This window comes from Anopheles coluzzii, chromosome 3, assembly GCF_943734685.1.
Source record: "Anopheles coluzzii chromosome 3, AcolN3, whole genome shotgun sequence".
Taxonomy (NCBI): Eukaryota; Metazoa; Arthropoda; class Insecta; order Diptera; family Culicidae; genus Anopheles; species Anopheles coluzzii.
Window position 1 is genome coordinate 16,860,377 of NC_064671.1, and position 14,048 is coordinate 16,874,424.

Genomic DNA, 14,048 nt, shown 5'->3' on the forward strand with positions numbered 1-14,048 from the left:
ATTCTTGAAGTCTTGAAAAGAAAACCATGGCAACTACTATCCATAGGTTCTTAAGTAACGTCAACGTTTGACGTTAGTGCTGAGCGAACCTAAAGACAACAGCTAACTGATTAGCGCCATCTAGCGGAAATGACTAACCATTTAGTTTATATTAAATGTCAAGTTGGGACAATCAACCACACTTTAAACAATAAATTTAGAATTCTTTGGTAACCAAATTGGTCAACAAGTTGGACTATAACTGTTTTCTACAATATTCCAATTTCTGTATCTAGTTCGTCGAGCTCCTGTCAAAACTGTGTGGAGTTTAAGTTGAAGAATATTTTTTATTAAATAAATGTGGTATATGTATGTATAAAAATAAAATTAGATAAATAATTAAGCTTGATGTCACCTCTAAACCATTGCTTTTTTCAAAAACTACAGCAAACTGAGGTAAAAATAACCATTCTGACAGAAAGACGCTGATTCTTCCTGCATAATGTAAGTGCATTAGTGTGTTAAAATACGTTACATGCCTTCTGACGATCTTCAAATGGAGGCTTATATCAACATAAATCAGTACAAGGCACCTTATTCTGCAACACTAGTTCACATCAAAGACATCCGGCATTCAGTCGGTTGCCGGCATTCAGCCGGTTGCCGGCATTCCGGCACCAAAGCTTCTCGATTACATTCAAACATCAAGCAGAACACGTTCGCAAACCGAAACATTGTCCTTTGTAAATAAATCCCCATTGCCATCTCGAGCCATCGTGCCCTGGAGCCTTGCAGGGATGGTGCTTGCTTCTACCATTACCACTTGTAAGCGATAAATCCATGCGTCGTCGTAACGGTGTGGTTTTAAAACCACCAGAATTACAAAGCCGACTGCCAATCGTAAATGCCTTACCACCGTCGGGGGATCGTCGTTTTGTCGTTGGAATGACTTTTCTTACTCTTTGCCGGCAAGCTCTTTGCCTCATCATCGCACACCATGCACCGGAAAGCGACAGAACCCGGCCCCCCCGAGCTGCTGGCACACCGAGATTAGAAGAAGCATCTGTTTCTGATGTGGTTTTTCCTCTTTGTTCCCGTTTTGTGCCGGCGGGCAAGTGCAATACGTTCAGCCACACTGCACTGCATTGCCCTGGCGACCCCAAAACTCCAATTGAAAGATGGGCAACACTTACCCGGAACTCGCCACCATTGCCGTCGTCCAGCTCCAGCACGTATCCTTGCACGAACGAGTGGCTTGGCGCCTGCCATGCAACAGTTACCGAGTTGTTCTCCGCCGAACAGTCCTCCGGGATGATGACGGGTGCTAGGGGCACTGTAGAAGCAACAACAACAACAACAACAGAAAGAACATTAGCAAACGAGAGATGCTGGGTAGGGAGGTGAGGGGGGGGGGCAAAGATGAATTATTTAAATTATTAAGCATATCGAAAGTATCCCGTCTCGCTCGGCACTCTCGCTATGGGGAGTCGACGCATGAGAGAGCAAGCGAGAGTAGCGTGCCGGGGCAGAAGCTTAATGGAAAAACCGTGCGAATCGAGGCGGAATGGAATGGCAAAAAGTAAATGGAGCAATTAAAATTTAACGTAATCATAAATACTTGAAAACTATGCTTGCCGAAGAGGAAAATCCTGCCGGCATGGTTGTTGCCTTTCCGCTTCCCTTTTTTTGTTGCTCCACACGCCAACAATGCCAACATTGCGCGATGCATTGCATAGCAGATCAAATAAAGCTCGGGTCAGACAGAATGAAACGCAAAAAAACTGATGGAATATTTGAGCGAATTGCGTTACATTGAAGCAAATTTGGCGTTACATTATCGAAAATTAAGCTTCAACCGTTGCTGAAATAAAGGTACATCGGTTCTTTTTGCCAGAACATCAGTTTTTAAGGGAAATCCTGTTAACTATCAATTTATTAAAAGTTCGTTTAACTTCTCGGAAAAGTTGTTTTCTTACTATGTTATACTCTTGTACTATTTACTCAAGCAAACATATGATTTGGAATAATTATCTATAAGCGTTAAAGGGTATACCTGTTTTGCTCAAATGATCTTAAGCGCTGTTATGGGCATTGCCTACTTTTAGGCGCTTATAACGATGATGGTAATAAAATTTGAAAAATAAACAAAATTTACGACAACAAGATATTATTTTCAATAGCTTTTAACACATCAACAGTATCTATAAACGAACCAAGCTACTAAAATCTAATTGGCAGCTGTGGTTTGACACCAACACCATGCCACCAATAACCCACCACCGCACAATGTTGCAAAATGTAAAAACTCTCAACAACTGTAACTACCGTATACCGTGTGCACTGCCACAAGGTTCGTGCATGTGTGGCGATTGAATGCAGTGTTTTCTGCTGCTGACGGCTACGAGTGCTTCTGCATATGCGATATGGTTCAATAATGACCGGCCAATAAATCACCCACCAACCCGAGCACGACCCGAGAGTCTGACAGCTCTAACAGATGAAGTGCAAAAAAATGAGTTTGTCCGCACTGAATATTTTGCACAAAATGAAGCACACACTTGCACAGAAGAGTGAAAATAGCAACAACAACAGCACACACAAAAAAACAGCAGCATTGCTTTACACATAAAACACACCCCGTATGAACCACCAGAGGGTTTTGGACCAGACCGACGACGAGAACGCTTTTATGCATGGCTGTACTACAGTCGATAGCTCGTAATACGCACCAGTTACCCACTAAGTGGCAAGCGAGTACACAGCAGTGTGCAACAATGTCGTGTAACTTCACACTTTATCACATTCTGGGTAGGACGGTCGGGTGTATAGGATGCGTGTATGTAAAGCGTTTGCTCTGGCATCGTTTGCCCTATCTAGCGGGACACACTTACGCAGTTTTGTACCACACCTCCAGGAAGCGAAAAGGCGGTAGGTGTTTTCTTTTTTGATGAGCATGCGAGCCACCCTCCTGTGTTGTTATCTGTCCGGGTGTCACCAGACCGGACCCGAGACACGAGGTCTATTCCGGTTAAGCCGTACGAGAGTGTTACAATTTTGGGTTTGCAGGAAGGTGCAGGAACAAAAAACTGCAACATTTTCGGGTCTTCGTACCATTTACAGCTTTCGTTGAAGTATTCGTTCCGTGTGCTTCTGACCACAGTTGTCAAATCGATACCGATTAGTATCTCAAATCACACCGTGCTGCTGCGCAACCTCTGCACTAGTTGATGTCGGCTGAAAAATGATGCTGCGGTATAGTAGCAACGTAGCAACCACACAAAAACTCCAATTTGCGTGTGTGTCTGATAAGACTAGAGCAGTTATACGCATGTAACAAAAAAAAGCCTACAAAACTCTCCAACAGTGACACTAATCGGAGAGGCATCCTACCGCGTAGCGAGTCCTTTTCGATGACACAAAGCCTGCAACTTGCTTTGTGCGCATTTGATCGATGGAGCTTTACGGTTTTCGATACCGTGGCTAATGGTTCACATGTGGGTTCAGACGACCACAGTCAGTGCGGTTTTGCCGGAAACAGGGATTTTGTCCAGCGGGTAGAACGCATTTCCCACAAAAAATTGGAAAACTTTTGGGGTGATGCACATCATGAGCAGCGAAATGCATTCAAAATGCTCCATAAATGTTTAAAAGTTACGATTTTACTATTTGTGATAAAACAATTAAAATTAAAAAATACCAAAAACGCAATTATAAATCAGAAGTCCCATAACATCCATTTCCCGTAATTTTAACTTGACCACTAATTTATTCAATTTCGATACACCTCAGGCCACATTCAGGGAGTGTCTACGTCTAGCAATTAGTAAACGTGTTTGTTATGAATTATTTCAAAAAAGCTGAGTATGTATATGCATATTTACCCGTTTAAACCAAATGAGTTTGATGGGTTTATTTTATTAAAAAAAAAAAACAAAATGAAATGTTTGACCAAATTCCATGTGAATTGTTTGATACAAAAGGATATTTTCGAGGAATGTTTGAAGGAATCTTTTCATCCAATTATCCAATCTATAATGCCTAAACACAAGCCAAAAACTTTCGTTCAAAAGGCCCATGAACTAACAAAAGAATGTTCAAATATGTTATAGCAGAACTCTATTAAATCAACAATTACAACGCATGAACTTCAACAATTGCTAACAATAAACGCCTTGAATAGATGTTTAAAATGAACAAATAAGCAAACAAATAAGCAGCTAACAAACATGTCTTTTGTGCACACTTTTGTGAATAAATCCCGATCACGACAGTCGCAGAGTATCGATTCATCGATTTTCAGCTAAATTCACCCATTCACCACCGCGACTTAGAAGGTGACAATTTAGCTGCAGCAACGACAACAATAAACACGACAGCACAAAAAAAAACCAGCGCCTGCGTTTGAATCAGATTTGCAAATTGAATCCAATTTAAATCGAGGACATTCGGGTCTAATTTTCGAGGAAAAAAAATCCATCCGGGCCGGCCCAGTTTGTTTGTTTGCGCAGCCCACTGTGCCAATGTTGACGACGCGCTGATCGAATTGCGGACAAAAAGGAACACAACGCAAACTTCCACTGTACCCTTTCCTATCTCGCAGTGTGCGAGTGGGTGTCAAGTGGGTGTTTGTGTCCACAGAGGCATCCCACGCACGCATACTCCTCCTAGCTCCAGGTCCAGGTTCGATATTCTGCTCCCTCACCGGCGCTACCCTTACTGCGCGCGTATCGAGGGGTATTAAAGGAACACGATCCTCAGCGCCCGATAAGAGGATCCGGGCGCCTGTCCCTGGTACTGTGTGTATGTACCAGCAGGCACAGGCAACACAATGTACGGAAAACACTCACTGGAAAGGATGTTTTTGTTGCGCTCAAGTGTTCTTGCCGCAATAACGTCACCTCGCTGGCGGATGGCTCCCACCACCGTGAAAGCCAAACGCTCAACGCTCAACTACGATGATAAAGCCTATACATAGAAGCGTTCGTTCGACAAGCGTGCCTTCGCGCCGCCTGATGGATGGGAGTAGTGCATCCCAGGATTTTCCCCGTACTGGGACAAAGAAAATCTGTATCTGTCGCATTTTCTGTCCGCACTTTTTCAAGCGCCCGTAATGCCGCACCTAACGAATCGGTTGCCAAGGATTAGGCAACACGGGGAGCAAGGTTGTAGAATGAACACTTGCAAGCTTAGTTAGCAACAGTGGTGCTTGGAGTAGCAAGCGCCGCAAAAAATGTGAGGATTAAATTGTTTGTTTTATATGAAAAAATACGAGTAGAAAAGATTAAAGTTGTGCAATTATGAAACTTGAAAATTGTATGAAATATGAACAAAAATTACTAACAAAAAACAACATAAAAACGCATTATGTTGTACAAAAGAAAGAAAAATTCAAAATTATCCTCATTTTAAAGTGAAATAATGTAAAACATATCAAATAAACCATTTGAACAAACAAAACAAATCAGTTCAATGATTAATTCATGTCACAGACGGGACAAAAATAAAAATAAAAAATAAAACATCACACGCACATCGAAATCAATCAACACAAATCCAAAAGTGGAATGAAAGCGAAACAAAATCGGCTTTATGTGTTTTATTTATTTATTTTTCTCACCTGCCGGTAGCCGTTCCTCGCCCTCCTTGGCGGCTGCGTGTAGCGAATGAGGAAGAATAAGAAGGGGAAAAAAAGATTCAGTTAAGATTCGATTACCATACACCACACCGTCGTTACGCGTAACGATCGTATCTTGCGTATCATCGTACTGTCTCTGCTGCCACACTTTGGCCGTGATTGCACTTTTCATCAATGATCGCGCGCGCACGGTGCAATTAACGTATTCGAGAGGGGAACTTTATGTGTGCACGCAGTTGGTGTTTCCGCCGTGTCGTATCATTCTTATTTTTTATTCCCTCCACGGTACGATTTAACATTCGTTGTCTCTGTAACAGAGCATTAAAAACCCATTGAGCCTCTGCGAACGGAGGTCGGCGCAGGCAGGCACCAGTTGTGCCACCAGCATATGTATATATGCCGCTACTTCACGAGTTAATTAAAATTCAACTCCCATTTGTGCACGGCCGCAAATTACCGGTGCCGCCGAATGGTATCGACGAAAATGTTTGAAGTCAGCGGACAGCGGCGGGGACCGACGGGCGCCTCCTGTCGGTGATCCGGCCAGGATCGTTATTAATAGTGCATTTCACGACGGGTCGAGAATAATTAATGCTCACGTTTCTCACCTGTTTGAGCGTTGTATAGCAACAAGAAGGAAAAATGGTTGTTTTATTTCAGCTTTGTTAGCTTTAGTGGCTGGGGGAGGCATGTTGCACCATGTTGGAATTACCATAACAGGCAAGCAGTTGCCTCATTTTGGATACGGCGAAACCTTCCATTTCAGGGATGGCAAGCGAAAGGAAACGACAAGATCATCCGTTCGGTTCTAAACTTGATCGCTTTACAGAAAAAAAAGCTCATCATTAGTATCGTTTCAAACGATGATTAGCAATATTTCTTTCGATATTTCTTATTGCATATTTGCATGAGTAAATAATATCTCTCTATAGCCATGATGTAGTGTTCGGTTTCCGGGCACTTAATTTTTTTTTTTCCTATTTTTGCATAATTATTCTAAATATTTCAATTGCCTATCAAATTAGAATACGAAAACATATTATAGAATAGAATATTGCATACTAGAATATGTGTGCTCTCTAGAAAGTACCCACGACTCCGATCCGACTCCGACTTTTGTTTATCCGCTTCCGACTCGGGCAAAATCGGAATCACTAGTTCTGCCGGGAGTCGAAATTGTCCGGAGTCGTCCGGTTTCAGCCGAAGTCGTCTGGATTCGTATTGGGCGAGATGCATTTCATTTCGTGGTGTTTTTTTTCCACTTTCACTTTGCGCGTGCGCTTCTTAAACAGACTCCGGCCGTTTCTGGACGATTCTGGACAACTCTGAACGAGTCTGGACGAATCTGGACGACTCCGGACGACTCCAAACGACTCCGGACGACTCCGGACGACTCCGGACGACTCCAGACGACTCCGGACGAATCCGGACAACGCTGGACGACTCTGAACGACTTCGGACGACTCCGGATGACTCTGGACGATTCTAAACGACTCCGAATAATGCTGAGCAAACCTCCTACCTTCCGGAGTAAATTTCGAATTTATTGAAGTCAGATCGGAGTCGACTTCAGTGTGTGGTCAATTTTACCCAACACTAATTACAAACTTTTGGCCACTTGGAGGATTAAATTTGAAGTATACCTATATTTTATCATCATTTTTAACCTCATTCAATACTCAAAAATATTATTGAGCTTAACTGTTACTTATGAATTAATTTTGTTATTAACTCTTTTTTTATGCAGTAATATTCTAAATATAGTAGCTCAAACGTGTTTGTAGCATGATGGCAAAATATAGTTACCGTTATTACAACAAATGATAGTATAAATATAAGAGAGGATCATAATTGATCTCAACACTACAAAAAAGTAAAAAGCCACTTATCTCATTTCACAAATGTACCATATGATATCACAAAATGATGAGTTCAAAAAGCTTCGTCTAAGTCACGGATGAAAATATTATTTGACAATTGTGATCAATGACAAATCATCTTGTTTGTACCACAATATGTCACAACAATTTTAGCGCAACTACAAGACAGCTTATTACCACATTTGTGATAAAAGATGATGATTTTGGAATATCGTTTACAATACCACTTTGATCTACACATTCTTAACAGAAAGCACAATTTCTTTCCCAAACAAAAAAATCTGTTAGTATTTATATCATTCAAAACACGGTCACATGACAATGCCAGTGTTGCGCTATCGGAAGTTTCTGCATTATTTGCCTTTAACATAATTCAGCAGCTTGAAATGCTAACCAGTACCGTACTGTACCGTAGCTCCATCGTTGGCTGCGTGAGAAAATCTTAATTTTGTCTTTAATTGAGCACGAACTATGCAGCTCGTGCATTCGGGGTTTCGTCCCAGCATGAAGCCTGCGTGCTGCATAACACCTTGAATAAATTAATTTCACCCACCCCGAGCGCAGACGACCCGCCTGACCGGACCTGGCCATGGCTTTGCTGCGCGTGTTCTTGTGTGGTGAAAGTCACGCCATTCGCCCACTTCCCTACCTACCCAATATCGTCCCCTGTTGTTCCTGGGACGGATACTTACGCTTCATCTGAATGAAGTTGAGATTATCGATGGCGCGTATCACCGACGAGTCGTCGAGCGTGAGATCGATAATTGGCGATACGCGTGGGGCCGCATTCGTGACCTCCTGGTGCCAGGTCATGTCCGTGTTGGCGACGCGGTTAATTAACATGGAGCCCACCTGCCAGACGGGAAGAAAAGGGAAGAAAATGGAAATTGGTAAGATAAATACACCGCAAACGCAACGTACGAAAATGGACGGCTAAATGGATCCTACGGGGTACGCACGGAATAGAATCATCAAACGGAACGGGACCGACCGATTGCCAGATGAGTAATGTGTTTTCAGTTTTCCAAACCCTTGCTCACACTTGACCCCGTGGTCCGTGATATGGCGCTTTGTGTCGCATAAACGGATAAACCACGAACTCCAACGGGCCCTGCTTAGCGAAACCGCTTTATGCACCTTGCCTCGGTTTTGCACAACTGCAACCGACGCCACCGGGGAGAAGTGTACAGCAAACACTAGGAGATGTCTGTTACGAGTCGATGTCTTTGCGACTTTGATTTATTTCTCAACCTTTTCAACCGCTGACCTCCAGCACCAGCGAGGTGTGTGTTAGAGCAACGGTTTGCGATCGTTTCGGGAAGTGGGACGTGCTATGCTATTCACCTAAATTTTCGATCACACCGATCACAAGCAGGCCCGGCCGAGAAGTAACGGTGCGAAGCTACGGTGTCAAAAGTAAATGAAGTTGAGAGCCGTGGCGTTGCCAAGAAGCCCATATTTGGGGGAGGCGTTGAAAATGTCTGTCAAATGTTGTTAGCATTAGAGGAGAACGGAAGAAGGATAGGAGACGCAGTGGGTTGGGGTCCGACCGGGTGAGGTGTTGTATCACGAGTCCAATTCCTAATGCCGTCTTAACAGCACTTGCTTTTTTTAAAGTCTCTGCATTAATGTACCGTGTTGAAAGGGGCCGTACCGTAGTGGAATCGTTTCTAAACTTGATTTAAGCCACAGACAGGATTTTCTCACAATAAATCAAGACATTTAAGCGCAGTCGAATGACGAATTGCAGTGCATTTCTGTAAAAGTTCATTGCGGTTTGAATGTGTTCATTAACGAGATGTGCGTGCCTATCCAAAAACAGGGCTCTTCATAGCTCACTGTGTTGAGTACAATGTTCCCTGAAAGTTCTCATATTGCGATGTTCGATGTAGTGAAATGAACAGATTCAAGTAACAAAAAGTAACAAGTAAAATAATAAAATATAATTATTTCCGAGTTAGTTAAGCTCGCGAGATGTTTTTCAACAGCTATCATATAATTTTGAGAGCAGAACTATTGAAAAATATCTCGAGAGCATTCGTCTAATAATATCCACAATCGATAACATCACACCTCAGAGTCAAACACTACACATTCATCAGACCATCGGTCGTGGGATGTTTCAGTTAATCCTCCCAAAAAAAAAGGCAAGAACAAATTAAAATTAAGTTATTTTCATTTAGTATTGATCTCATAGCAATCAGCAAAAGATGTTTCTATGATGAACAACTAAGATATTGGCAACAATACTTCTTAAAAATATTATAAATAGTGATTTACTGTAGGATTCATAAAAGTATTAAAAAAAAGCTCATAACACATTTGTTAAGCTTATTTGATTCCATGATAACATTTTTTGAATTTTAATAATGCCATAAATTACTGTGTTTTAATTATTACAATACGATAAAGTAAAGGTAATATCTAAGCGCAGTCTGAGTTGATGTATTGACTGTTAAAATGTGCTAACCTCGGGGGTCTAATGAGGCCTGTCAAAAATTGATTACCAAAAACATGGCATTACATTGTCAGCAATATCAAAGAGAGTGATCATTCTTCAAATTACACTCCAAATTTTCATAAATAAAATAATTCTCCAAACGACCACAATAACACACAAAAGAGCATAATTTATAACTGCTAAATAGCGGAATTTGTGATGAATTACGCATAATAATGTCACCCCTCTTGAAAGGTTGAAGCATTCAATGCAAAGCATAAATCCCTATCCTAAATCGTTCGTCCCCCGGCGAGCAAAAGCGCCGAGTAATTAAAGTGCCTAATAATGTTTTGCTCTGCTAACGTTACGCTTCACCAGGGCCCCAAAAGCCCCAAAGTATATAAATGGTACGGGGTTTTGGCGCGGCATCGAAAACCACAAACCGACAGGCGGCTTTGCTAGGCGGTCGATTGACCACAAAAATCGATTGCCACATACCGTTTTCAAAGAGCACACGATGAACGAGCGATGGACGGCCATTAGTAGGCTGGACGCTCGGTGACTGATTAAGCGGGAACCGTGACTTGCGGTAGCGGTAGTTGATAGGCTGCCGGCCGTACCTATACACTGCCCTTGCAACAGCACCACACCACCACTGACACCTTCTGGCGCCGATGCATTTTGGAAATTTCTCCCGGGGATTCGCGTCCATTCGCGGGCAGTACACACCCGCATCCATCGGCGGGAGGGGGCTAATGGTTTATAATGAAGTGAAAACCGTGCAACTGTTTGTAACTGTACCGTGGATACCCAAATTCCATGTGCCAAATTCATCCCAAATGGGATTTATGCGTTATTAGTCATTTTATGGTTTAATTCATGATTATTGAATGCCATATGAAGCGGGCCGCGATGAATAAAATCCCTCACATGGATGTTCCACCGTTGGCGTCTGTATACTTTTCGTGTAGTACCAGCTACGGTTGAAGCCAAACAAACTGAACAAAATTAAATGGAAAACAAGCCAGTTGTTGAGACTAGGCATGTGTTTGGGAGGCGAGGAAAAAAATCCAGCTGTGTTTGTTCAGCTGCATTCACACCTGAGCGCCTCGCATCCCGCAATACAGCATCCATTCATGTACGATGAACTCCAATGTACAATGAATATCAGCCACCGGAGTAGTGAAACATTGCTCTTTAGCACCTCATAAATCTATTCCACACACAACGAACCGGGGTCCATTGTGTTGTGGGTTGCGTTTTTACTGGAGTGATATTATCTGTTTGCTAATCGAAACCGGAAGGACACCTCTCTATCTCTCTCTCTCTCCCTATTGGACTTTCGGCTTTTACGATCGGATTATTTCTATCACTCGAACGAATTGGCGTACTGTGGTGGATCGATTATTGGTGATTTTTTTACAGTATGTCACAACCCAGCTAAAAGATAAAGGGAATTAAAAATGCATTTTAATTAGTCGCGAAGTTGGGGACTTTTCCAGCAAACGCGTGGTACGTGGGACCACCATTTACCGTTGATTGTGTATTGTGCAGTGTTGGATGCACACTTTTTTCCCCTCGACAGGGCGAATAATGATGCAAGCCGCTTTACCAATGATCACCACAAATAGGGGATTATTCATTGATGCGGTGGTGCTTATACTAGTGGAAAGAACGTGACGATTGTTCATTTTATTTAAATTTTATAGAGAAAAACTTAAGGTAAATGTTTTATTTCTATCGAGAAATGAATCATTTAAACACAATTTCCCAAAAAAAAATCATCAGATACTTCAAATAAAACTGTTCCACTCCCCATTGCACAGTGGGCAACGGCCATACAAACGCCGGGATGAAAATCAATTCCTCGTGCTATTGCAATTTTTCTTCATTCAATACCATTGCTCTTACTATACAGGGCAGTCCTATACTAAAATCGTCAAGACAGAAAAAAACCTTAATAATTATCTCTCACAACATTGCATTATTGTGTAGTACTTAACAGCATCAGCAACTATTGTTAAGAATTTAAACAAAGGCGGAATACGTTCCTTACTAAAAACATTTTTTTAAGTATCACGCGCTAAAAAAGCCGAGATTTTCATGGTTAGTTTTGAAAAGAGCTGATTCCTTTTTACGACCTTTTTAAACTTTTTTTCTCTTTACAGCTTTGTTTATTATGCCTGTTTGTTTCAAATGCCCGTTTATGACAGGTAGTTCGATACTCGTGGTGTATGGCTCATACAACAACACGTCAAAATCGGTCGTGCTATTTTCAAGAAAAAGTTCAATAACTTTCGGGGTCGCGGATCGTCGCAGCTAATTTCAACGTCAAAACGTAGGAAAAATGTTGATCTTTCCTATGATATACGACTCACGAGTGAAATCGAATCGAATCATAAAAAAAATTACTCTCCAAAATGAAAATATCCAAAAATTTGGCAGTGATGTTTGGTTTTCAATCATTTATGAACTTTAAAAACAAGTTTTTGCAAAATATTCAGATATAACATCAAAGTATGACAATGAACCTCTCCAACGACACATTAGTTATCAAAATCTAACCATCATATACTAAAATATGATGGTTTATGTTCGGTCGAAAAATAGCTCAAATTTGGGACAAAAAACACAAAGTTTACACTTTGATGGCCTACATCTCAGTAAGTTTAAGATAAAAACGTGAAATGTTTTGGTTTCAACTAAGTTTAAGTATCTATTTTCAGAAAATGATTATGGTGCTAACCTGCGATGAAGTTGGTTTTTCGATTTTTATACAGGCGTTTGCCCAATGTGCATTGGAAGGGAACATTCATTGCCTTCTGCATCTGATGCCCACTCACCCCTTAGATAAATGGGCAAATTCCATCCCCATACAACAAACCATACGCGTGGATGCGGCGGTCCACTTCCTTCCCGCTTTTCCAACTGTACAACACTCATTTTCCCATCAGCTGCTTTGATGTGATGTGGCGAAATTCCATTTACCAACAAAAAAAAAACCACCCATACGCATACGGAAGATAAACTTTTCCGCGGTAGTGCCCGCACAAAAACACCAACCAATTTCACCCCAATTTATTCTTCCCCGTGGTACATACTACTACATTGGAAACACTCGCGCACATCCTTGCGTGTGTTGTTTAGCCCCAAAAGTGAAATCGTTTTCCAGTCGGTTTCGGTTTGTATTTTCCGCATTTCGTTGCGGATACTAAACTCTTTATCACAACAACAAAAAATGGCACAACCACAAACCGTCCAAAACGAAAACCATCCATGCTCGCTTCGCCGGTAGTGCAAACAAATACAAATGGTAGAGAAACTTGTTTTGTTGTTGAGCAAAACCAAACATGATCTTTGTGAGGTGGCCAAAAAAGCAAGGCACTACACTACCAATGGATAAACGAAAACTGAACAATGCAATGGAAATGTAGAAATAATACATTTATTTTTTGGCATAAAAGTACCATGAAATTGTATGATACCAGTTTGTCAGACTATAGACAGACAGAGTTGTTTTAAAAAAACCGCCTAGTATTAAAATAAACAATTGATATAATGAATAATTAACTCCATCGTATGTAGATATCCTGGAATGAACATACAAAAAATCGCTTTTTAAAGTAAAGCTTTCAAAGCTCCACCTATTTTTGCATACAAAACACAACTTTAAAAGCCCTCTTTTCCGTCAAACTCCTTTGTTTTCTTATATTCTTTAAAAATAAATATAAAATGCATCGAATCGGCTCCATCGGCTGCCCACTGCTGCTGGCGCATGCGATTTCCACAAGCACATCTTAAAAACAAACAGAACCGATCATACAATAAATGTTATTTTTGCTAACCCCGAACGTCAAACAGACCGCTCTTTACCCTTCCCCCCCCCCCCCCCCCCCCCCCCAAACGCTTCTGTGTTCAACGAGTGGGCTCTGAATATTTTATCTTCATTGCTTCGTCGTCCTTTTGCGCGCCAACGCGCTATCTCGCTATCGGGAACCATCGCTACAGTGCCATATTGGTTGCTGCTGGGGCGACGACGACCGTCGACCAAGTTTTACTGCAATGTTGCAATCATAAAATGATATCGAAACGATGGCGTTTGCATCCGCGCGGG

The 14,048-nt window shown here is 41.7% G+C and overlaps 1 protein-coding gene across 2 annotated transcripts in view; it reads right to left on the reverse strand.

Annotated features, from left to right (window-relative positions):
* The window catches only part of LOC120955986 (E3 ubiquitin-protein ligase TRIM9), a 109,404-nt gene that overhangs the window by 17,304 nt on the left and 78,052 nt on the right, over nucleotides 1–14,048 (reverse strand). Inside the window, exons 5-7 of one of the 2 annotated variants that reach the window (XM_040377294.2) lie at nucleotides 8,187–8,346; nucleotides 5,597–5,629; nucleotides 1,173–1,312 (exon numbers count right to left, since the gene is read on the reverse strand). In XM_040377294.2, the coding sequence (XP_040233228.1) occupies nucleotides 1,173–1,312; nucleotides 5,597–5,629; nucleotides 8,187–8,346 (333 nt within the window). The remainder of the gene's footprint in view (nucleotides 1–1,172; nucleotides 1,313–5,596; nucleotides 5,630–8,186; nucleotides 8,347–14,048) is intronic. The other variant, XM_040377296.2, reaches the window with a different exon arrangement.